General features: G+C 29.5%; 1 protein-coding gene across 3 annotated transcripts; it reads left to right on the forward strand.

Annotated features, from left to right (window-relative positions):
* Window positions 1-258: 258 nt before the first annotated feature.
* LOC117181577 (3'-5' RNA helicase YTHDC2-like) lies at window positions 259-24,863 on the forward strand. Of its 3 annotated transcripts, none has more exons than XM_033374409.1 (8): window positions 259-507; window positions 4,206-4,408; window positions 8,549-8,742; window positions 8,829-10,908; window positions 14,507-14,893; window positions 14,983-15,233; window positions 19,601-19,944; window positions 24,185-24,863. In XM_033374409.1, the coding sequence occupies exons 2-8, from the start codon at window positions 4,215-4,217 to the stop codon at window positions 24,194-24,196; spliced, it is 3,462 nt and encodes a 1,153-aa protein (XP_033230300.1). In that variant the 5' UTR covers window positions 259-507; window positions 4,206-4,214; the 3' UTR covers window positions 24,197-24,863. The 3 variants fall into 3 exon arrangements, with proteins under 3 accessions (XP_033230300.1, XP_033230299.1, XP_033230301.1); XM_033374408.1 differs by having other exon boundaries at window positions 259-495; XM_033374410.1 differs by lacking the exon at window positions 259-507 and adding an exon at window positions 697-756.
* Window positions 24,864-26,945: the final 2,082 nt, after the last annotated feature.

The raw sequence follows: 26,945 nt of genomic DNA on the forward strand, positions 1-26,945 counted from the left end.
GAATCCACGGGAGGGGGAGAGCCGCCATCTTGTGATGTGCCACTTGATCATGCGCACGAGCATTTTTGCCGATAAACTGCATGAAAATATAAACATGTGGCGCTGCCACGTTTGTCGCGGGACATCACAAGGTGGCGGACCTCCTCCCTCATTGCATCACCCCCGCAATGGCATGCCTAGTCCCTTGTTTCCTTGTTTTCATGTCAAAGCCCTACTCGGTCGGTAACTGTAGGTTAAAATTTTTTTCGGTCGACCGGTTGAACACAATTCAAGGAACCGACTCGGTTCCTCGAATCCTCGGTGCTCGGTTCAGGGAAATTTGACAGCAGACAGTTCGACTATTCTGCGAATCAGTCAATGGATTTTTCATTGTGTATTTCGACGAGTGCAAGCATTATATTATTTATGTGCAACTGCGATTAAATATAGACGAACGGTTAATAAAACAAGTATTTTGAGAGCTACTAAAGATTCCTGACGTTTTCGTCTGATAAGGTACATGTTTATGTAAGAAAAGTGTTTGTAAATAATATGTAAACAAAATTGTTTTCATTTTGGCTTGTTCAATACAAAGTAATGTTTTTATTCCAAGAGACAAGCATCAATGTCATAATTGCGTGGTAAATGTTCAAATAATAGTTAAAATAAATAAAAATTGAATATAGAAATATTGTAGGTTATATATCACTTCCGCATATCAATTGTTTTGGGAAATAATTAAGTGGTGACAATACAATAATTAGACAATGATAACAGGTAAATATTAGCAGACATAACCTCGGACATAACTGAATAATAAAAATTAATTGTATATGAAATTATATTTAAGTTCTTTAAGATGAAAAACGGTCCTGAATTCTTATCGATGACCTGATTTTCTGATTGTGCTATATGTCCTGATTTGTCACTCCAGAATATGAAAATTCGCGATTTTTATTTCCGCGGACCTAAGTTTCGTTCACAATTTCTGAGTATGTAGTTTTCGTTTTGCCGTCAATTTATTTTCAAAAGCTTGACATGTAAGAAATTTTAATGGTATATAAAATAAAATAAAACATTGAATTGCATAAAAAATGGGAAGTTCTGCAAAGTATTTAAAACAGTTAACATATTGTACATATTGTGCTTTTGAAAGTACTAGTTTTACTTGTAGTCGTTTTTCCCTGAAAATCCTGAATTTGAAAATTCAACTGTTTTGCCGAATACTATTTAGTTTCAAATTCATTTTTTTTTATTGAAGATTCATCATGATTTTTTTTTACTTAAAAAATGAACTATTCCATTTTTGGTTTAAATGAATTTGTCTTTAGTTGAAAATTCATGTACTTTGTTGAATATTAATTTTTCTGGTTAAAAATGTAACTATTTTGTTAAACAATTTGATTTTTTTGGTTAAAAATTAATTTTTTTCGACTCAACATATTTTTTTGGCTGAAAATTCAACTATTTAGTTACAACATTTTTTTATGAACGATTAATCTTTTTTAGTAGAAAATCAATGTATTTTCTTAAAAACTAATTTCTTTGATTAGAAATCTGGCTGAAAAATCATCGTTTTTTAATTAACTTTTTAAATGAAAATATCTTCTTGTTCGAAGATTCAATTATTTAGTTTTAAATTCATCATTTTCATGGAAGATTTATTATTATAATTGAAGATTCATTTCTTTCTTTGAAAGTTTAACTATTTTGAAGAAAATTAGCTTCTACTGTGCTAGAAAAATACATATATAGTGGCGTCGTGCTAATTGTACAAATTGTACTCGTAATATTAATTTAAAAAATACATAATTATTCTAATGTGTGAACTTTCATTGTGTATTTATAAATTAGTTCGAATTCTAACATGTTGAAGAAAATTAATATTTCAACTATAAATATAACTATTCCGCTTTGGAGTGAACATTTATCTTCTTTAGTTGAAAATTCTTTTTTGTATATATAAAATTATTCTTCTTGGTTGGAAATTAATTTTTTATTTTATTAAAAGTAGATGCATTATCAATCAAATAGTTCATTTTGCAACAAAAGAAAAAATAATTTTTAACATAGAAAATTAATTTTGTACCAAGAAATACAATTTTTTAACAAAATACTTGGAAGTTTCAATTACAAAAGGTCAACTTTTAGTCGCAAAATTATTTTCAACAAAAAAAAGCATTTTCAGAAAAAAGTTGAATTTTCAACTAAAGAGATGAATTTTTAAACAAAATACACAAATCTCCAACCAAAATCTGCTCTCTAAATGGTTGAATAGTCTAAAAATTGGGTATAAAATGAGCCTAGCATGAAGCCAATGTGTCTATTTTTTAAGTTGACATTGCAAAAATGGTGCAAATTTAAAGGTTTTCTTAAATTTTCAATAATTTCCGTAAAAACCAATATTTTCCAATGTTCTTGTGCTAATAATTTCCGTAAAAACCAATATTTTCCAATGTTCTTGTACTAATAATTTCCGTAAAACCCAATATTTTCCAATGTTCTTGTGCTCATCTTAAAGTTATTCTTCTAAAATATCGCAGCAGCTAATGTCCCAAAATCGAAAACAAATGCTTATCACAGTGCAAGAGGTATAAATATATTTCAAGGAACATTTATAGAAACCTTATAATTATATGTTTCATATATCTGCAAAATAAATAGCTTTAAAATTAACCCAAGCACATTAAAATATACTGATTATAACGTAAGTTATTGAAAATTTGAGAAAACATTTCAATGTAATCTATTTTCGCAATATTTATTTGAAAAAAAGACAAATTGGCTTCATTCTGGGGTTGTTTTATACATGATTTTAAGAGCATTCGACCATTTGAAGAGAAATATTGTTATCTCTGCCATAATTGAAATTAAGAGAACTTCATCAGTCATAACAAAATAAGTGGTCGTAAACTTTTGCACGATAGTGTATAATTAAATGTTTAGTTTAAAAAATCAATACAAAAATAAAAAAAAACCTTTTAACAAAATAGTTAAAATTTGAACCAAAAAGATGAATCTTTAACAAATGAAATAATTTTCAAAGAACAGTGTTATATTTCATATTTCCACCAAAACTTGTTATAATTTTCGAAATAAAAAATAGTTGAAATCAGCCAAAAAATTAAATAAATAATTTAAAGTAATTTTTAAAAAATAATTTGTTTTATTTGGAAAAGAACGAAAAGAAGCGTAAAGGAACTTGCGTTATGTTCCCTTTCGCCTTTTTTCAAAACAAAACTCTGATTAATTTCGTTCGGATTCCTGTCTTTAATAAAAAAATTAATTTTTCACCAAATAATGCGTTTGACAAACAAAAAGATGAACCAGAGATTCATTTATTTTTTAATCAAAGCAATTCGTTGATCTACCCAAAATAACAATTTTCCACTAAAATAAATGAATTTTTAACTGAAATAGATAAAATTTCAATGAAAAAGATGAAGTTTCACCTAATGAGATTACAATAATTTTCCGCAAAATAAAATCTATTTTTAGCAAAACGTTTAATTTTCAATCAAACAGCTGCGTTTTCAACCCAACTGATTAACTTTTAATCAAAATTAAATATCTACCAACGAAGATAAATTTTGAATCAAATAGTGGAATTTTAAACAAAAAAGACGAATTTTTAACAAAATAGTTGTCTTCTTTACCAAAATTGTTTAATTAAATACAATTTTAACTATAAGATGTATTTCCAACAAAAACAATAATAAAATGATACGTTTGTAAGACTTACTTGTTCTGAACATATTTGCTCTTCTAAATATAATTTCGTTAAGGTTGAACGCAATTCTATGTTTATTTGATTAATAGAATTTATATATGTATTCATTCTTAAGATTATAAAATGCTGTTGAAATTTGGCGGAGCATTAGAGCAAATCTTATGCTGTTTTTCTTAGAGGAGGGGATTGCAAATTTCAGAAAAATACCATAGTAATTTGTGGATGACCCCTAAACTTCAACTCCAGTTTATAGAAAACTTTTTTACTTTCTTGTATTTCCTGACCTATAGCAACAATATTTTTATAACTAACAACTCGGCTTATTACAAACAGAGGTAAGAAGAATAATGGTTAAAACAAGCCATTATAAAAATATTTTTTATTTGACAAGAATTTAAAAGAAAGACCGAGGAAATCCGGACGTATGCCCACCCTAATTTCCTCGAATAATAAAATCCATTAAGATATTTGTTCTAAAGCGTTGATTTAACTACAGAGATAAAACATGTCTCGTCGAAAAAATCAGAGACGTCGTAACATTGGTGAAGATACAAGGATTGCTGTGAATCTGACAATTAAGAAACTTCTAGAAAGTCCAGATCAAAAGGAATTAGAATTTCCCTCATCGTACGCAGCAGAAGAAAGGGCATATATTCACGAACTTGCAAAAGATATGGGACTAAAATCTAAAAGTCGTGGGTAAGTTTTAATTTCCATCTGATGAGACATTTTTACACTTATCGAGATATTATACTAAACTATCTACCAATGACAAACTTCACACTCTTTCCCCTATTTCTTTTCTTATTATTTTCTCTTTGTTTCCTTTTTAGAGAATTTATATTTTTTCTCATGTTATCAAGAGAAGATTTCCCCCTTTTCGCCCTTTTCCGCTCCAATCCGAACTGAACTAATACTCCTTTCGGATTGGAAAATTATCTTTTGGTAGAAAAGTAATCTGTTTTTTGTTGATAATTTTGTATTGTTTTGTTAAAAATAAATTATTTTGCTAAAAAGTAATCGTTTCTGGTCGAAAATGCAACTATTTTATTCAAATAAAAACGTATTTTTATATAGAAAATTCTTCCTTTTGGATTTAAAATCCATTTTTTGTATTGAAAATTCATCTTTTGGTTGAAACGTCTGTTAATCAATAATCTAACATATTCTGTGTCTAAAAATTAGATTGTTTGATTTGAAATGAATTCTTTTTAGTTAGGGTCTTAATATATAATTAAAAATTTTTCATAAGGACAACAGCAGGATTTCGCCGGGAGCGGGTGCTAATCTGAAAAATTGCACCCGCTCCCAGCGAAATCGCGGTAAAATTTCAGCCACAACCACGTCTCACGACCGTGAGAAATGTGGTTACAGTCTGTAACGGAATCAATACGACGATCCGGCAAAAGTTTCGTGCACCCTAAGAACACGGACCGACCCAAGGACTACCGCCTTCTGCATTTTTCCCGCAAGTGTTTTAGCATATTGTTGACACGCAAGGATGCTTTTCAGGCTATTAACGAGTGAAAGCTTGGCACCTCCATGAGCGCCGATGATAAGGGCGATTAGTTCAACAGAATATTCCGGGTACAATCGTTCCAACTCCCTTATAAGATCTCTATATCTCTCTTTCTTTTCATTCTCCTTGGCTATGATGTTTTTGTCAGCTGGTGCCGAAAAATTCGTTAACGGACATGGTTCGCTTCTCCAAGTCAAGAAGAACCATGTCAGGTCTCAAGTGTGCGACAGAAACAATTGTCGAGAATATAAAGTTCCAGTATATGCGGCACTTCCCATTCTCGACAATTGACTCGATTTCCCTAGGAGCATTTAGAGGAGCGATATTAAGGTTAATGCCGTAAGAGTGACAGAGATAGTAATAAAGCACCCTTAGTGCCGAATTGTGCATTTGGATGTAGGTCGTTCCCGCATGAGTTGGACAACTAGATAGTATGTGAGCTAAATGCTCGGGGTGTGCATGGCACGCCCTGAAGCTATCATCGGGAATGTCTTGGCTCAAAATGTAGCGACGTTATATTAAGGTGGAAATGACACCGTCTTGGCATGCCAAAATGAAACCCTCCGTACCAGACTTCAATCCGGGTCATTTAAGGAAAGCAAAAGTTAGCTCACACGACATTGACTGATCCTCCACATTTCTGTGGAAGATACCGTGCATCCTCTTATCGGGGAGCTGTCCACGAAAGTTTTTCTCTTGTGCTTTCTCAATCCGGGCTTTTAGGAGTGAGTACTGGAGATAGATAAGATTTGATGCATTTTGCTCACCCCTAATACTGAAGTTAAGTCCGAGTGTTTCAGCAGCCTCCTCCGCTGCTTTGTACAGAAACGCTCCTTTGCCCACTTCTTCGTGCTTCCTGACCATTTTAAGAAGAGGGTCTCTTTCATTCGCGACTCTATACGCTGTACCCAGAATAATCATGTTGTGAAGACATTCAAGACTCAATATTCCGCGACCACCTTAACGGCATGAGATGTACAGTTGCGGTACAGAAGGCTTAAGATGCATGCTTTTGTTCATGTGCATAATCTTTCTTGTCCCGACATCAAGGGATCTGAGCTCGTTCTTCGTCCATGGAACCACTCCAAATGAATAGAGTACTACCGGGACCGCAAGCATGTTCGTTGCAGATACTTTATTCCTCGCCGACAGTTCGGAAGACAAAATCTGCCGGATGAGACGTTTGCATCTTCTTCGGAGAATATCCTTTATAGATGTCACATCCTGAATGTGGCTCTGTGGCACGCCCAGGTACGCATAAGTCTCTCCCGCGCAAAGGTGTCGTATAGCGCTTCACTCGACGAGCTCAGGGTATTCAGGGATTCCATTAAGTAAATATATATATTATTGCCTGAACAATAATTCTTTGTTGTAAATTTGTCTTTTGAGTTCGATAATTCATCTCCATTGGTTAAAAATATATTAATTTAAAAAAAATCTATTTTGGTTGAGGATTCCAAACATTGTTGACAGTTCGGATTCTTTTGATTGAATTAAATTTTTTATTTAAAATATAATTTTTTTGGGTTAAAGCATCAACTATTAGATTTTCCGATGAGATTTCATCTTTTTTGATTGTATGTATATTTAGTCTCTCCCGTTTACGGGTTTGAGGCCCTCCGCTCCCTGTACATGAAATGTACATTCCATTCTTAATCTAAATTATCCGCTGCTTATCTTCGAATGTTTCGCCTTACTTAGAAATAAAATGAAATAATAATAACAACAAAATAATACTAATAATTCTAGTAATGAGCGATCTTCCAGGGCTTCCGTTTCTTCTTACCATAAAAAACAAACATTTTCCACGATTTTAAATTTAACTTTGGTTTTTAAATTCCTTTGTCAAGCTCAACCGTTTTGATCTACCCCTTCCCCTTGCTTTTCCTTACTTCCAATTTCTTCATCCACATCACTCCCTGCCCATTACCATCCAAAATCCACCTTAAGCACTCACCAACACTGAACTGCCCATCTCCCTCTCCTGTGCACCTCTCTAAAACATGTGCCCATGGCTCTACTTCGTATCCACATACTCTACATAGATTTTCCTCTTAATACATCCAATATCTACAAGCTCTTGCCCCTTCTCCCATTCTAAACCGTATCACCCTACTCCATTTGTCTTCCTTTTTTATTTTTTGCAGATAATCTGGTTCCGTCAACCCTTTGACCATTATATACCATCTATTATACCTCGAATCTATAATCTTTGCCCATCCCTCTTCTCCTTGTTTAACTAATAGCTCTAACTCTATGTCCTACCAATCCATAACCCCTTCTCGTATGTTACAAACCCTTCTCATCTTTCTCCTTTCTTCCTCCCAGTTTGAATTTACCATATTTCCTCTCGCCTCATTGTTCCGAATTTCGCCCAAACATGCTTGAGTTATTCTGCTTTCCTCTCCCCTTTTATCTTCTCTTAAAAACTCCAGGCTCTCTTAATTTCTCTAGTAACCATTTTTTACCTCCCTAACTCTTCTCTTAACATGTATCCTGGGCAACTGCAGCTAACCCCCATTACCCACCTCAGGAATCGTACATGTATGCTCTCTTCTTTCCTATGTTCCTTCCATCCCCAGATCTCCACTCCATAACACAATACCGTCCAAACTAACGCATCAAACAACTAGACCCTCATTCTCCAATCGTCCTTGAACCTTCTCTTTCCTATGCCCTATATTTGGTCCATCACTTTACTCACACATTCAATTCTTTTCCTCATCTGCAGCTCGTTTCCCCCTCTTGCCTCAAACCAAAAACCTAAGTAACAGAATTCCTACACTCTTTCCACTGTTTGTCCGTTCATCTTGTCCAATATCGTCTCCCCTTGCCTTTCTTCTTTAGCTGACTGTAAAAAATGCTTATGTTTTTAAACTTCAATTATGTTGTTAAAAAATAATGTGTTACATCTTGAAGTCTTAGGAATGTCTTAAAAGGAACTTGTTTTTGGTACGAAATTCTTCTTTTCGTCTTCTTTTGGTTGAAAATTCAACTATTTTCTTAAAAATGCAATATATTTCACCTTGAAATCTTAGGAATATGGTACCTACATTAATTGTATTTAAAACAATTTCCTTTCCAATTATTCGTCTTTTTGGGTTGAAAATTAATTTTTTTTGTTAAGAAATTAATCTTCTTTTCGTTGAAAATTCAAATATTTCCTAAAAAATGCAATATATTTTGACTTGAAATCTTAGGAATATGGTACCTGAATTAATTTGATTTAAAACGATTTTTACTACTATTATTCCCCTACTTTCCCTTTTTTTGAGAGCATTTTGGGCTGTGAATTCTGTAATGACATTTGATCTTTTTAGGAAAGGCGCGAATCGATTTTTGACAGTTTACAAACGAGAAGGTTCGACTATCGTGCAAGCTGACGCTGTAATAAAATTACAAAAGAATTCAAAGCAAGGAATCTACAACTTAATTGAAAAGTTTCCTCTAGACAACAAAGAACGTCGGGACTTACTTCCTCCCACTGAGAGGGAACGTGCCGTAGATGGAGATGGTAATTCCTCATGTGAAGTTTAGATATTTATATTTAGAAGTCAGATTTTCAGAAGTTTCAAATTAACGATTAAACGTTTTTTCTAGTTAACACCAACACGAAAGCCATGGGGCGGCTAAACAACAGTATTCCACAAGTTCCCCAGTTAAGAACCAACCCCGATGTAGTAAATTTCCGCAACTCGTTAACTGTCTACTCCAAGAAAAATGAGATACTTCGTGCAATTAACACCAGTCAAGTAGTTGTAATTTCCGGAGAGACTGGATGCGGTAAAACGACTCAAGTTCCCCAATACATTCTGGAAAATTGTCAGCAAAGAAATCAAACCTGCAGGATTATTTGCACTCAACCAAGAAGATTATCGGCCGTATCAGTAGCCGAAAGAGTAGCATTTGAGAGGGATGAAAAGGTTGGACAAACCTTTGGGTATCAAATCCGTCTAGAAAGTCGAGTTGCCCCAAAAACTCTCTTAACTTACTGCACGAATGGAGTTTTACTCAGAACTTTAATGGGTGGAGATTCGGCTTTGGCGATGATTACTCACATCATTGTAGACGAAGTTCACGAGCGGGACAGATTTTGTGATTTCCTACTCATCACCTTGAAAGATGCTCTCGTGAAATTCAGATCCTTAAAGGTGATTCTTATGAGTGCGACGATTGACACTAACGTATTCACAAAGTACTTCAACAACTGTTCAGTGGTTAGCGTACCTGGAAGATGTTTCGAGGTCGACACCTATTACCTCGAAGACGTTTTAAAAATGACTGGTTACATGACGAAGGAAATGGTTATAAAAAAGAAAGAGTTTACAAACAAGAAGGATCAGCGCAAAGTCTTGGAATCTTGGACTCAGTATAAACCGCAGAATGCAGCAGCTAGTTTATCAAGCGAAAGAAACTTACTACCAGCGCCGATTTTAGGTCAGCAGAGTGAACCAATTCTTGAGAAGGTTGAGTTGGAACCTTGGCTGAAGGAAGAAATGGACAAATCTATTTCGGAAACTTGGTTGAATGGAGGAGAGGACAATTTCACTCAACTATTGCATCTGATCCTCTCTGAGAATGTCTCTGTTGATTATCAACACTCGACCACTTCTGTAACGGCGTTGATGGTTTCTGCAGGTCGAGGTTGTTTAAACACAACTGAGCAGCTCTTGAATCTCGGCGCAAACTTAAAAATACGAGCAAGTAACGAGTGGACAGCCCTTGATTGGGCCAAGATGATGAAACAGACCGAATGCGCTGAATTAATTGAAGCCTACATGAAGACTTTTGATTGTCCTGTACAGGATAACGAGACATCACAGAAGGATTTGCCCTTATCAGAAGATGAGAAGCTACTTTTGGATATTTATCATCACTCATTCAATGACGAGAATATCGATTACGACCTTCTTCTCGCCCTTATTTCATATATTCATTTAAAAATGCCACTAGGAGCGATTCTCGTTTTTCTTCCTGGGTACGATGACATCGTCTCCATGAGGGAAAAGATCAACAGTGACGAGAAACTTAACCAAGGTCTACGTACTAATTTGTTTGTTCTCCACTCTAACATGCAGACCTCGGATCAGAAGCGAGTCTTTAAACCAACTCCTCAAGGAACGAGAAAAATTATTCTTTCTACGAATATTGCAGAGACGAGTATTACCATTGATGATATCGTTTACGTTATTGATTGTGGCAAAGTCAAGGAGAAATCGTTTGATGCTATTTCTGGAGTTTGTATGTTGAGATCCAACTGGATTTCCCAAGCTTGTGCAAAGCAACGTAAAGGAAGAGCTGGAAGATGCCAGAAAGGTATCTGTTATAGACTCTTTTCCTCGATTCGGTTCAACAATATGCCGCCTAATCAAACTCCGGAGATTCTGAGGCTACCCTTGCAAGAATTGTGCTTGTACACGAAACACTTGGCTCCTGGAAATACGCCGATTGCAGAGTTTTTGGAAAGGGCTTTGGAACCACCATCTAATATCGTAACTAGGAACGCAGTACAGTTGCTGAAAACGATTGACGCTTTGGATCCATGGGAGGATCTCACGGAACTTGGAAGTCATCTGCTTGATCTGCCGGTTGAGCCGCGATTGGGCAAGATGTTGCTCTATGCGGTGGTGCTCAAGTGTTTGGATCCAGTTTTGACGATCGTGTGCAGTTTGGCCTACAAGTACGTAAAAATTAATATTATACTGTGCATCAAGGAGACAAAGAAGTCTTTTGGAGGCCAAGCGTGAGTATGAAAAATCAGGGTGTCTACCCTACCTGTCAAACCTGGAATTGTCAGGGGATTTTTATAAACCTGGAAATTTCAGGGAATTTTTTGAAGAACTTTTTTATTATTTTTAAATTATAATATAAAATTGAATAAGAATTATTTCTTATTGGTAAAAGTAGCTTTATATTACTGTATTTAACTATTTTGTTGAAAATTCGCTTTTTTTGTTCGAAATCAATTTTTTCATTAAAAAATTTAACTATTTTATTTTTAGTTGAAAATGTATTGTTTTTAATCGAAAATTCATGTATGTTGATGAAAAATTTGTTCATATTCTTAGAAAATTGAATTTCATGTTTGAAAATTAATTTTTTAGCTTAAAAATCTACTACTACAACTACTACATTTTTCGTTCAGATTTCATCTTTTTTGTGATGTAAATTTAATTAATTAGTTGAAAGGTAAACTCTTTTTCTAATAATTAACTTTTTGGTTGAAGGTCCATAATTTTAATTGAAAATTCATTTCTTTAATGAAAAATGAGATATTTTATGGAAAATTCGTTTTTTCTTTGGATGAGAATTAATTTTTTACTAAAAATTTAATTATTTCAGTTGAAAATTTAAGTATTTTTTGAAGTTTTGAAAATTTAAAATTACTTTTTTTTCTTCAACTAAAAATGTAACAATTCCAGTTGGAAATTCCATTATTTGAGTTAAAAATTCATCTTTTTGGTTGAACATTAATTTTTTCAAATAAAAATTGAACTTCATTTTTTGACTGAAGACTTATCTTTTTTAGTTGAAAATTCGTATTTTTCGGGAAAAATGATTTCTTTGTTTAAAAGTCATTTATTACAGTAAGATTCATCATTTTAGTTGTAAATTTATTATTTTTTGGTTTAAAATTCGCCATTTCCATTTAAAGATTCATCATTGAAGTTGAAAATTCATACGTTGAACTAATTTTTTCAGATCAAAACTCAACTATTTTGTTGAAAATTGTTCTTTTTTGTTTTGTTGAAAACGCATATATTTCATCAAAATTTATGTATATAATGTTGGAAAATAGTATTTTTTGTAGAAAATTAATCTTATCGGTTAAAAATTCAATTATTCCAGTTAAATATTCATATTTTTCGTTGAAAATTCACCCTTACGTTTGAAAATAAAACTAATTCGTTGAAAGTGAAACGTTTTTCTTAAAGATTCATCTTTTTGGTTTAAAGATAATCTATTCCATTGTATAATTTATCATATTAGTGGAAAATTCATCACTTTGGTTGCAAATTCGTTTTCTTATATGAACAATGATTTTTTTTTTAACTAAAAATTTCTTTATTCCGTTTTTGGTTGAAAGCTGATCCTTTTTTTAGTTCAAAATTCAACTATTTGGATCAAAATTATTATTTTTTAGTTGAAAATGTAACTATTTGAGAATTCATGTATTTTGTTGAACAGTAGTATTTTTGGTACCCGTATCAATTTTACCTAAATATATGTTTTAGGGACCAATCAAAAAAATTATTCATTATGTTTTAGAATTATTCAATTATTTGATTAATCGAAGGTGTTAATATTTTTAAGGATATCTAATATTTTTTCAAAGCTTTCTAAAATAAACCGATTAATTGAATCCCTCGAAACTACACAAAAAATATTATAATAAACTCGCGAAATCATACATATTACGAGCAAGGATTCGAACGAAATAGAAGGGCATTTTGGATATTTTCCAATTATTTTGATAATTTAAAAATATTTCAGCTAAAAGGAAGCTGATTCTAAAAAGTATCAATATATAAAGAGGCTACGAAGACGTAAGTAAAAACTCATGTAGTAATGATATTTTACATAGAAAAGAACAGTTTCGTTACATCGCTTTTTGTTTCTTTGAATGCAAAACTTTGAAGAAAGATAATTTTTAACAATAATTTAAAAGATCGCAATTATTTATTAAAGCTTTCAGGTATTTTTACTTTCTATTTAATCTGCAGATTGAATGATTTGTTTGTTACTATATGGGTTTTTTGTGAAATACCCTAAAATCTTTTTAATTCTTTAAAGTCTTTGGAAAGACTTCGAAATATTTGAAAATCTCATTTAAAATTTTTAAATTCCTCAATTCTTGTGAGAAAATTCTTTAAAATTTCATTAAAATATTACGAGCATAAAGTCCCTCGAAATCCTATGAGATTACAAGAAAGCTGAGGATATTCCATTTTTAATCTTATGAAACTTTTCTTGGAATTGTTTTAAATACCCAAAAATCCTAAAAATTCCTAAAAATGTCTTGATATCTATCAAAATTCCTTGGAATCTTTTTAAATATCCTAAATCTATCAAATTTTTGTAACCCTTTGGAAATACCTTGAAATATACCCTAAAATATGTCGATTCCTTTGAAATCTTTAGAAAATTCCTGAAAGTTGTATTTCTTGAATTTTCTTGAAACATTTGAAATCCTATTAAATCCTTTGAGAACTTGGGAAATTGGTTAAAATACTTTTCTAAAAGCTTTAAAGTCAATAAAATTTTTGGAAATCTTGTAAAGTACGTTAGAATCCTTTTAAAATACTTTGGAATCTTTTTAAATATCTTACAACCTTATAAGTCTTATAAAATTCTTACAAAATTCTTTGAACCCGTCAGAAATTTGTTTAAATTATCTGAGATCTTTTAGGTTTGGTTAAATCGTAGGAAATACCTTGAAATATTTAAAAATCTCTTTAAATCAGAGAAATCCCTTGAAATCCATTAATTCTTGTGGATAAAATCTAAATTTCCTTAAAATATTGTAAAATTACTTGAAATCCTGTGAAATTACATAAAATATAATGATATTCCTTCAAATATCTTTACATTTTTTTAAGTTTTATGAAATCCTTTGATTTCCTGAAAACATAGATCTGAGTTCTCAAATACCGCTATAAATATTTATATCTGATTAAATAAATAAATAAGTTTTTGTTATCTAAGTTCTACGACTATATGAAAGAGCATGGGAATACGTAAGAAATTAATAAATTTATCAACTTTTATCTTTAATAATCTTTTGCACCATTGGAGGGTCTGTTCGTCACACGTCCATACTTAAAGTTAAGGAGCCTTCAAAATCCTGTAACATTATTAAAATCTGATAAAATCCCGTGAAATCCGTAAAAATTTTTCAAAAATATCTTAGCTTGACCTAATAAATCTAAACAATGTTGAATGATTTTGTAGGTAGTATTATTTACAAAAATTTTTAAAAAAACTTTGTTTTTATGGATATTGTTTTACAGAATAATAAGAAAGAAAGAAAAATTCTAATTTATTTATACAGAAGACGTGAAGTCTTTGTAACATTATTATTAGTATATTTAAAGTCCGGAATATAAGAATCGAAATTTTTGTACGGTAATATAACCGAATTAACCGATAGAATATTTTTGTTAAACTTGTTAAAATATTATTTGCTAAACTTTCGAACGATTTAAACACAATTCCATACTTTGGGTAAGAAAAAAATGATCGATTTGTAGAAATTCTTTCTAATTCCTTTTTTTCAGAGATCCATTTATTCTTCCTGGTCAACCATCACAAAAACGAGCAGCGACGATGGCTCGAAAAAAGTTCTCAGCTGGTACTTACTCCGATCACATGGCAGTCTTACGAGCCTTCCAAAATTGGCAGAATGCTAGAGCCAATGGATGGGAACGGATATTTTGCGAGAAGCACTTTATCTCTGCTGCTGTTATGGAGATGGTTGTTGGAATGCGGACTCAACTTTTGGGTCAACTCAGAGCTTCTGGTTTTGTGAGAGCCAGAGGACCTGGTGATATTCGAGATTTAAACTCAAACTCTGAGAACTGGGCTGTCGTCAAAGCTGCCTTGACGGCAGGCCTTTATCCAAACGTCATACGAGTGGACAGAGAACACTTTCAGCTCAGAACTCAGTATGTTTTAATTTCAATAATTAAATCAATATTATCTTACATCTTATATCTCACATTATCTTATATCTCTCTTATCTCTCACATTTCAGAAAAGAAGTAAAAGTTTACTTTCATCCGTCCTCAACTGTACGAGATTTTCCAAAATCTCCTAGAACAACTTCAGCACAAGCTCACTCTGGAACTGTGGAGTCACTGCCATGTGATTGGATGCTCTATGAAGAAATGAGCCGCTCTGGTCGCTTCTGTCATGTCAAGACTGTCACTGTTGTTAACCCAATCACGATTGCCTTATTCAGCGGACCAGCTCGATTGCCGATGGATGTGATTTATGAAGCTGAATGTAAGTTATATCTTAAGATTTATACATTCTCATTATAATGAGAAGGTATTGGTTGTATGTGAAAAATGTTTTTATGTCGGTGTCTATCTGTCGTCGTTGTCGTTTCTAAAAACGGTAACATTTCAAGGAATTATCTGATTGGATTGCCCTTCGGCATACTTTATGAGAATGTATAAAGAAAGGACCAGTTCATGTACGGCTTTTTTTAAAGTTTGTCTTTTTTATTTTAAATTTTACCTGCTTTAGCAGAAGTCAAATCTTTTTTTGATAAAAATGCAACTTTTTGGTTAGAAATTATAGGGTGGCGCTCGACCGGGAATTTTTTGAGACCGGGGAAAACCGGGAAATGACAGTGCATTTTTTTTTACCGGGAATTTTACAAATTTGTAGCAGAAAAATCTGTCCACATTCGATTTCAAAAGTTTTTAAATAATTAGTTGAATTGTTATTTTTTTCAATTATGCTATTACTTTTCAAAACTTTACTTATCTCTTAAAATTACTCAAATTTCGGCTACAAATAACAAATGTTCAATTGTTATATATACATTAAAATTGTAAAAAAAAATTCTAAAATTTGCAGGATTTTCTGAAAAATGTAGGAAGAAATCAATTAATTTTGACAGATATTTAGAAGTTCTAAAGAAATTTCCAAAATAATTAAAAATTTAAAACAAATTTAAAACAATTTCTAGATTTCTCAAGATTTTGAAATAAAATTTTGAAGCTTTTCAAGGATGTTTAAACTATTTAAAAAGAAAATAATTGAGTTTCTAATTTAAGAAGTGTTAAGTTAAAATTTTTTCAATTTTTCAATATTTAATGTTTCTAGCTTAAAATTTCTTAAAATTATATAATTTTGAAAATTTTAAAGTTCATTGATTGATATTTTAATTTAGAGCATTGAAAATGATAACGTGGATTTATATATTTTTATATTGAAAAAATTTAGTACCTTTAATTTTATAGGCGTCAATTATTGAGCATTTGAATAAAAAATTTTTAGATTAAAAACTTTTAAATTTCAATTTTAAAAGTTCAAAATCTTACAGTTACACTTTGAGTGCTTTCATTTGCAACTCAGATTTTATTATCTGAAGTGGAATTTTTTTTAGCTTTAGTGTTCCATTTTTTTAAATTTCGTTGACAGTGAAAAATGTGTGCGAAACGGGCAAAAACCGGGAAATGGCCGGAATTTATTTCGTCGATTAAAACGGCTTCCCTGAATTAAGCTGATTAACTGGAATTTTTTTCTTTTTAATGGACACTCAACTTTTTTTATAGTATAAAGTTCTTCTGCTTTAAGATAAATTTCATATTTTTTGATCAAAAATGCAACTATTTGCTAGAGAATTCAACAATTTTGTTAAAGTCATCCTTTTTGGTTAAAAATTCGTCTTTTTGGATTGAAAATTTAATTTTTTTGGTAGAAAATTATTTCTTGTTAAAAAATGCATAGTTTGATCGTGAAAACTCGATTAAAATCTTTTTCAACCGAAAATTCAACTATTTTTTTGAAAATTTATCTTTTTATTTAAAACTTTATCTGTGATAGAAGAAATTTCATTTTTTATATGAAAATGCAACTTTTTGGTTAAAAATCTTTCTTCTTTGCTTGATAATTCAACTAATTTGTTTAAAACATTTGGTTGAATCGCTTTGTTAAGAAATCACTTTTTTTTAAAGATTTATATTTTCAATGGAAAAGTTATCTCGTTGGTTAAAAGTTTAATTATCTTGTTGGAAATTAATCTTTTTTAATTGAACATTCAATTACTTGGGTCAAAGTTAAACTACATTGTGAAATTTTTTTATTGAAGGCTTATGTCTGCTTTAAAGTTTAACTGTTTGGTGGGAAATACTTCTTTTTTTATCATTCATTTTTTAACAGAAAATGTAACTTTTCCATTTTTTTAAGATTGATATTTTTTAGCTAAAAATTCGCGTTTTTTTGTTGTAAAAAATAATTGTTTATTTTGAAATTTCCTTTTTTTTGCGTAAACATGCATCAGTTTCGTGGAAAATTAATTTTTTTTTGAACAGTCATATTTTTTGTTTGAAAATGGAATTTTTGTAAAGAAAATTTGTCTTCTGGTTTGAAGGTTCAATATACTGTTTTATTCCGCTTATAAAATATTCTATGGTAAAAATATCATAAGATTAAAATGCTGGTATTTGAATACTAATGATTTCCAATGAAAAATTAGTCCAAGAAAAATCAGAGAATTTTGAGAATTTCACGCGTCTAAGTTTTCCAGAGTGGGGTCTTCTTATTCTACTTCGTCGTATTTATTAAGTAATGTGAGGCAATTGAATTTTGAGATTAGAGTTTCAGTCTTAACAGTGTTAAATAATTAACGAGCTACTGCTTTGCATATTTTTAATTCCTGAATATGCCTGAGCTAGAAAATAATTTACATTCAACCGTTGATTTAACCTGAACAATAAAAATATTGTAAAAAACCATAAATTCTTTTAAATTCTCCTAAATTCTATCATATTCTCGGTTATATAACCTGAACTTAAATTCTCAGGAATTTAAGAACTCTAACGGCTGTTCGTAGTACTGAGTAACTCGAACAATTTATGCTTGTGACTTTCTTCGATTAAAAGAAAATTGTCAGAGTTAGTCTTTTCAAAATAAATAAATAAAAAAACGAAAATCAGTCTTTTAAGCCATACAACGCACCACACGAAAAAAGCCACGAAATGAAAAACGTTGGTTTTTATACGCTCTACAAAATTATAACTTTTTAAATTTTTTTAAAAAATTGAAAATGAAGAAATGGAATTTATGGAAAACCGACACAGGCTATGAAAAAATTGAATAGACAAAAGTTGCTCTTCCAAAAAAGAGCTATAAATTTTTCATTTCATCTGAATTTTAAAATTACCCAATTTGCCCCCACTCACTAAAAAATATGTTTAGAATAAAGAATTCTCTTCTAATTCAGAAAATAAAATAACAAAAATTTCCTTCCTGTCAACCCAAGTAAAATGTTCAAATCAACTGAAATGCCTCTTGCAATTTAGAAAAGTTGATATTTAAAGCTTTCATCTAAGCGGAAATCTTAAAAATGAAAAAATGTGCCGCTTCAAATTAAAAAAATAAAACCATAATTTCTTCGCTTTCAAGTTGCTAAAAATCTCAAAAAAGGAAAATGTCGCTCTTCCAATTAAGAGAAAAGTTAAAAATCGAAACTATCTGCCTTCCAACTCAATAGAAAGGTTTTAGATTCAGGAAAAAAAATGAAAATAAAAAACTCTTTTCTTCAGCTCAATAAAAATGTTAAAAATACAAAGTTATACTTCTTTCTATCACTATAAAAATCATAAAAAATTAAACTTTCCCTCTGACAATTTAACAAAAATTAAGAACTGAAATCACCTCGTTTCCAACTTAATAAAAATGTAAAATTTTACAAATTCTTCCATTACGAAAAAAAATTGAATACTATCATTTCCTCCCTTTCTTGTTGAATCATTTTAATTTGAAGCCATTTCATTTTAAGAACTGTTATTTTGTTACTTATACATAAAAATTCAACAATCTCATCTTAATATTAAAAACTTTTTAATTGCAACAAATAAAATAGCAACGTTTAAAGTTGAAATTGAGTACTCTGAAATGTTAACTATTCAATGCACTCTATTTCAAACTGTTCAGTTTCACATTGTATGGTTTTGAATCTTTGATTTATAATTGATAATGTTAATTGAAGAGTCAAATATTTCTAAATATTTAAAAATGTTTTTTTTATAAATTAAAAAAATTCAAATTCAGTTTGCTAAAATGGAATGTTTTAGACTAAAATAATAATTGCATATGATTTAAAATTGAATAAAAGTGTTTCATTATTATGAATCTATCAATTTAAAATATTAAAAAATTTAAGGTAGTTTATAAAATCTCAATCAGATGTTTATATTTAACTACTAAGGCTTTTGAATTTAAAATGTTTTCATTTTCTACATTAAAATCTATAAATGGTATGATTTTGAACAGATTCATAATTCAGTTCATTTTTAAAATTCATTAATTAATTTATATTTACAGTTGATCAACTTCAAATGTTTTTCATCAAAAATGAAAAAATTCAAACGAATTTAATTTTTAATGATCAAACTCTTTAAAATTCCATTTTTAAATTATTTAAATTGAAAATTTGCGCTAAAAAATGAAGACCTAAAATGGAAAATTTGAAAAGTTAAAGAATTTAGAATTACGGATTGTAAACAATTGAATTTCATGTTAAAAATGTTTATATCGAACTTATTTTAAATTGTCACTCTGTTTTAAACCGACAAATAGTGCCATAAAATTCAACATGAATTTTAAAAATCCTTTTCATTTCTGTTTTCTTTTAGCAATCCCAGAAAGCGAGTCTGACTCGGAAGTAGATGAAGGACATGAAGGAACAACGATTTTGAAACTCGATGACTGGGTTGTTTTTAAACTCGACCACGAAGCAGCTCAATTAATTTTACATCTAAGGCAAAAGTGGAATGCTCTTTTCTTGAGAAGAATGAAGTATCCAAGCAAAACGATGTCTCAGCAAGATGAGCAAGTGATTAAAACGCTCGTTGCCGTAATAACTAATGAAGAGTTGGCTTGCGGACTTCAGCAACCATCGGGAATAGGACAGAGGCCTCGTCCACTCATTGTTGATTATTATCCAGCTAATGCCAGAAGATCTGAAGAATATGAAGAGGTATGTGTATTTTATGCAGGGGTGCTTCCACTGTACCGCCGAATGCAAAAACGTGTCACGAGAGTTTAAAACGGCCGTGCGGAGGCGCTAGTAGTAACTTTGTTCTACAAAACCATGCAGTACCATAGGAAAAATGCATAAAAATTACAAAATAGATATAATAAACACTTTAAAATCTTTTTTTTTTCATAGAGTAGAATAAACAAAAGAATGAAAAATTCCGAAAATATATATTATAATCAAATTATAAAATTTTCCAAATGTCAAATAACGACAAGATTATTAATTGACAACAAATAAGATCGCGAATTAAAAATATCTGAAACTAAAATTCACCGTCTTCAAGACCGACTTGTAAAATAAAGGAATTATTAAATTCCCACAAATATTTCAATTCTTAAAATTTAGAACTTCTGTACATAGTTAATTGATTATTAATTTATGAGCTATTAATAGAATTATAAATAATGCAAACAATTTAATCAATCATTAATTACTAATTTATTCATTATTTTCAGCAAATTTCAAATTTCGTCAAACATAAATTTCAGGAATAGAAATATTTATGAGAATTTAACAATTCATTTATTTTATCATTCGGCAATTTTTTTCTTGTTAATTGTTTCTTTTTTTGATCATTTTTTCGTTATTTTGTGTTAGTCCGGGATATTCAAACACTTTTAAATATAGTGATGAAGAACTACCATTTTTTTATATTGCCATTTTAAAATATGATTCTACTATATAATAAATATATTATTTTTTTAATCAATTAGACTTTGTAACGAAGCTAGAATATTTAACATTTGAATGTCGCTCTTAAAGAAAGACCATTAACAAATATTTTTTTATCTTTGACAATGCTCAAATTAATCGAATTAATCGAATTTACCCGATTTTTGTTCATTTTTATTTCGCAATCTTACCAAATTAAAACATTTTGCTTTAGAATCTTCTAAAATATTTTTAGAAATTTGAGGAAATCATTTGTTATGTTTGAAAACCTTTTTCAATTTTCTCTTAAAGTTTATTTTTTAATTTTCTCTTAAAGTTCATTTTTCCAAATAAAAAATTATCAGTATTTTTCACACAAATATAAGACATTTTTTTTTAAATGTCATCTTCTAAACCTTCTAATTTCTAAAAATTATTCAAATTGTCCTGCGTTTTTTTATTTATTCTGAAAACTAACAAAATTGCCTTAAAATATTTCCGATTCTTCTTCGGATATTTTTGAAATGTTCTAAAATTTTTTTGAACAATCTCTTCAAATTAATTTTTCGAAATAAAAAATTATTTTAATTTTTCTTAGAAACCTGAAAAAATGTCTTTCATTTCCGCGAAACTTTACAAAATTCTTTTAAAATCTTTACAAGTTTTAATTATTTTGAATCGTTTCGAAACATTTGAATATCTCTTAAACTTGCTCAAATTTTTTCTAAAATTATGTTATATGGCAAAATTGCAAAATTTGGCTTTAAAATCTTTCAGACTTTAAAAAAATTGTAGGAAATAATTCAAAATTTCTTCTGATCTTTTTTCGATTTTCTCTTGGAATTATTTACAAAACAATCATTTAAAAATTTCCCATGAATTTTAAGAAATTTTTTTCACAACCTGATAAAATTCAGTTAACCTAACAAATTTGTAAATCTTGAAAAAAATGGCCTCAAAGTTTTCCATATTCTTTTAACCCACATTTTAAAATCTTTAAAACTTAAAGTTATTCTTTTAAAATAAAACCGAAATCATTTATCCTCAGATCATTTAAAATTATTAAAAAGCTTTTAACTCTTTTATTCGGAGTCTTCGGGTGTTCTCTGAGTTCACTTTTATAACCTGAGGTTTACACCGGAGCGATAAACAACGGCATAATTAATGGAAATGATTCGCTAAAAAAAGAACAGAAAAACGCTATTAGAAAAAGCCACTGTCATTTTCACAGTAATTATAGAAATAAACCATTTTCTTGATATATTTTTAAGAGTTTGTAACGGATCTACATGACAAAAGGCATACAACCGTCAAAACAACTTAAACAAAGTTACTACTAGCGCCACCGCATGATCGTTTTCAACACATTCGCCATTTTCAACTCTTGGTGACAGGAGGCTGCTTTTATGTTTATTTTAATATGCCAATTCCAGGGCTCGGAGTCAAGCTACTATTAACACTATTTGACACTTGTTTTAGGGTTGTTATTATTTTGAAAAAAATGGCATTAATGTCACTACTTCTTCACTTTTTCTTTGAAAATATTTTCAAATTTCTTTGCTGATTGGCTAAAATAACATGTCTACCATATCAAGTGCAGAAATGTATACCTTATATACTTGAAATTCATCTATTTGTTATTTCCATCTTAGACCTCGGATTGTACGACATTTTCGACTGTTTGAAGAAACATCTTTTACAATTGTACCATTTTAATTTGTTAACCTTATTGGTTAAACGTTTTTAAGTCGAAAACGGCCGAAATTGAAGAATTTCAAATTCGATTATTAAAAAACGAACAAATGCGTACAAATTTCAATAATATACTGTTTTAGATTCGTTTGAGAATTAATTGCCTCAAATTGAAATAGCTTTAAAATCAGCAGTGTCATTTAATTAGATCCAAGAGTAAAAAATATCATTTTTATAATATTACCTTGTAATATTACGAAAGTTGATAAAACTCTGCGTCTAATAAGCCCAATGTAAAGGCAAAATGTCAATTCAATACAAATATATTGCAAAAAGACGTCAAATTTTAATGTTCTTGAAAAATTGAAATAACTCTGAAAATAATCAACATTTATAATGCTTCTTTGTCTAATTTGGAAGGTAAGTCTCTATTGGGAATAGTTAAACTGCGATACGCCAGCTGACGACGAAAATCCGAACTAGAAAGAATAGGTTCGATTTTAAAGATGCATTGTAATTTGTGCCTAAAAGTATTTTAACGATTTTTTTTTTAGTTTAAAGTATTTATTGAATAATAAAAATAAGTCTTTATCGGAAACAAAAGGGTTTGGATGAAATTTACATATTATACAGTGAAAAAACCCATTTTTTGACAGAAATATTTTTCTAAAAAAACAATGATTGTTTTATGTGATTTTGATTATAAACTTAAATGCGTTTATTTCGAAGCAAAAATGAAGTAACAGTACATTTTTATTAATTTATCCATGAAATATTTACTATTAGGTATTGTCACTTCAATCGCCAGCTAACTTCACTTCGTTGATTGCTGAGGGGAAAACAATGGACCAAATACAAGGGGTTCATTCGGTCAAATTTTGTCTTATTTTGGTAATATCTTCGTAAAAACTAATTTTTTCTATATGTATAAGTGTATTTAAAAAACAGTTTTTATTTTTTAAGAACTATTTAATTTCATAAAAACATGATAGTAATTACTATTCGTTACAAAGACTAAAATTTATTAAAATATGTTAATTTTTGTGAGTATTTACACACTTATGAAAATTAAAAATTCAGTAAAATACTGTGGAAACTTGCATTTACACTCAGTCGAATAACTTTAAAAAATGTTAATTATTTCTAGTGTTATTCCAATTTTTCGAAAACATCTCAATTTGAAGTTTTATGCAATATCGTCTTATAAAATTGACATCTTACTGTCAACTTAGGATTATTAGGCGCAACATTTCATTACTTTTCGCGCTGTTATGAGTACAAAATTGTCATGTTAAGATTATAAAAATTAAGGCGCTTTATAAATAGCTCAAAGAACAGGTGTGTAGATAATTTTTCTGGAAGTTATATTGCAAGCAGTACAATGCTTTGAAACTGATTTAAGTTCAAATTTTGAATACAATTTTTTTTGTCCTGGAAAACCAAAAAATTTCCTGGAATTTTAAATTCGACTTGCGTAACAACCCTGACATTGAATTTTAATGAGCTTAGACACGAACTTTTTATTTACTTTTAGCGTTTGATCTAATTTTCTTAGATAAATACAAAAACATGATAAATATGAGTTGTTTACCTAAAACTTTTACTCTATATTTCAAGAGAAAATTGGTTTTCAAAATGTTAGGACTTTTTACCGTTTCTCAAAGTTTATGCCACCATGGACGCTATTTTTTATCTCTGAAGTAAGTCCGAGCCCTGGAATTCAAAAGAACCAAATGCTAGATATAATTCAAGAATATTCCGGAATTTAAAGAGACTTTTAGAAATAGAAGAATATTTTTTTTATCTGACAATAACTACTTTCTTTGTTTTTCAGCGCAATTTCTAAGTAACAGACCGTCAACATTGAATCTTTTCAAGTGTGAGAACTCTTTTTATATTTAAGTATGTCTATTCTATGAGATTTAACCCAAGTTGTACAAGTAAAGACTAATTTCTAATAAGAAAATTGAAGAAAACAATCTGTTTTTTGCAAGAGAATTAAATGATTGGATGAAATATTGGATGATCTGTATCACTGCAGCAACATTTTTTTGTAAATTGATTATTTCTAATAATTTAAATCAATATAATATCACATTGTACGATATTTGAGTAGAATATCCCAGTACTAACAAAGGTAAAAGTTCGTATACCTTTAAAAAATGTGATATTTGTAATTCTTTTTAACTTTAGTATTTGTAACTATACAAGTGTACATTTATGGTATCGATTACAATTTGCAATGTTGAATGTATTAAACTTTGTCGAATAAGGAGTGCGACTATATGTACAAATAATATACTTAATTTGGTTGTATTGAGTTCTATCATAAAAATCCGAGCAAAAGTCGAATGAAATTAGAGACTGCGTGGCTTATTGAAGTTTATGATTTTTAGTATCGTGACTTTCTTTGCATTATTTTTCTGGTATTGAGACTTAAGTAATTGTAAGCATTTGATGTTTTTCATTCGGAGGAAACAACGAAAAAGTTATTAAAATATGTTTCATTAAAAGTGTTTTCGGTGTTATTACTGTTGTGTATAAGTGCTGCGATATTTATTGATATATTATCTGATTTTTATTGCCCGGACCTAAATTTTCTTAACAATTTTTAAGGGCGCAGTATTCAATTCAGTTTCAAAGACTTGACGTGTTACGAATTTTACTAATATTAGAAATAAAAGAAAACATCGAATTGCCTGAAAATGGGAAATTTTGTAAAATATTTACAATAATTAAAATATTGTACAGATTGTGCTTAATTATTCAAATAAAAATGTTGACTTTGAAAAAGTTTATTGTATAATTTAGAAACTTAGGAAATGAATATAAAAATTTATTTATTTTTTCAAAATTCAACAATTTTGATATAAACAAAAGAGGCAATGTTTTTGGTTAAAAATTCAAATTTTGTATCGAAAATTCATGTTTTTTGGATTAAAAATTTAACTATTTGATCAACTATTAACTTTTTTGTTAAAAATTCACATTTCTGATTTAAAAACTCAACGGTTTTTTAGACAATTTTTCCTTTTTACATGAAAATTCCACACTTTGGATGTCATTTTTTGTATTTGTTGACTGAATAATCTTTCTTGGTTGAAAATTCGTCTTCTGAGTTTAAAAATGTATCTCTTATCGTAGAAATTTCATCTTTTTTTGGCTAAAAATGCTACTGCTTGCTTAGTTAAAATGACATGTTTTTGGTTTCAGATTAAAAACTTTTTTGGTTGAAATATCAACTATTACTTTTTTCGTCGAAAATTTAACTAATAATTAGAAAATGAAATTACTTCGTTAAAAATTGAAATTTTAACTAAAAATTTAACTATTCCATTTTTTGCTGCAAATTGATATTTTTTAGTTCAAATTCCCGTATTTTTTTGAAAAATTCGTCTTAAAAGGTAGAAAATTAATCTTTATGGCTTAAAATTTATTATTTTTTTAATAGAAAATTCAACTGTTTAGTTTAAATTCATTTTTTAAAGGGAAATTTATCATTGCATTTGAAAGTTCATTTCTTCGATTAAAGCTTTAACTATTTTATTAAAAATGTATTTTTTCAACCATTGTAATTAACATATTTTGTGCACATTTTAAAAAAAATGTGATATTTCTCATCAATAAAAAATACGAGCGTTACAGCATTTATACAAAATTATAAAAAAAACTTAAAAAAGTATATTTTAAGCTAAACAACGCAGGATATTAAAAAAAAGTGATAAAAAGAAAAAAGTTTGTTTTTGAACACCCTATAAAATTATTATAACAACTTTTAAATATTTGTTGCAAAATCGAAAATTCACATCTTGATCGCACAAAAATAATGACAAATCGAAAATTCCAGTTTGAGATCAAACTATGCAAGATACGACAAAACATGAAAAAACCGAAAATTGTACACCCAAGAAAGATCTACAAATTGTAATATGAATCACTTTTTGATAGGATGAGCAGTTTCTGTTTTATCCGTCAAAAACATTGAAAATAAATAAAGCTTTGAACAAAGGACGCAAGGCACGAAAAAAAATCGTCAACAAAAGTTGTACATACAAATTAGATCTATAAATTTATTACTATTCATTTTTTTATGGAAAGCACAGTTTTTATTGTTGTTTTAATCGTAAAAAAACATTAAAAATAAAAAATAATTTTTTTGTATAGTAAATGACACAAGGTACGAAAAAAATTAATAGGTGAAAGTTATTCATGCAAAAAGGATGTACAAATTTGTTATTAATCACTTTTATATAGGACGAATAGATTTTCTTTTAAACATAAAAAAAAATCTTGAATAAAGAAATTAAATTAGTGGAAAAACGACAAGACAACAATGAATAGACAAAAGTTGTTCATCCAAAAAAAATCTACAAATTTGTTATCAACTTTTGTCATGAGAATACATTAGAAATAAAAATAATAACTTTTTGGAAAAATGACTCAAAAGTTACAATAACTTTTCATTTAACAAAATTTGTTGCCTAATTTGTATTTAAATATTTTCTTAGAGCTACTTTACGCTTGGATGTGTATTTTGGACTATTTTGTAAAAAACCTGTGTTTTAAATAAAGCGCCTAAGTTATAAATCGTATTA

Source organism: Belonocnema kinseyi, chromosome 10 (assembly GCF_010883055.1).
Source record: "Belonocnema kinseyi isolate 2016_QV_RU_SX_M_011 chromosome 10, B_treatae_v1, whole genome shotgun sequence".
NCBI classification, from domain to species: Eukaryota; Metazoa; Arthropoda; class Insecta; order Hymenoptera; family Cynipidae; genus Belonocnema; species Belonocnema kinseyi.

What these genes read in the sequence shown, in the direction of transcription:
- LOC117181577 (XM_033374409.1), top strand. Translation starts at nt 4,215, where the DNA reads ATGTCTCGTCGAAAAAATCAGAGACGTCGTAACATTGGTGAAGATACA. An exon ending in GTGTGCAGTTTGGCCTACAA is followed by an intron (nt 10,909 to 14,506) that starts GTACGTAAAAAT and finishes CCTTTTTTTCAG; the next exon opens with AGATCCATTTATTCTTCCTG. An exon ending in CACTTTCAGCTCAGAACTCA is followed by an intron (nt 14,894 to 14,982) that starts GTATGTTTTAAT and finishes CTCACATTTCAG; the next exon opens with AAAAGAAGTAAAAGTTTACT.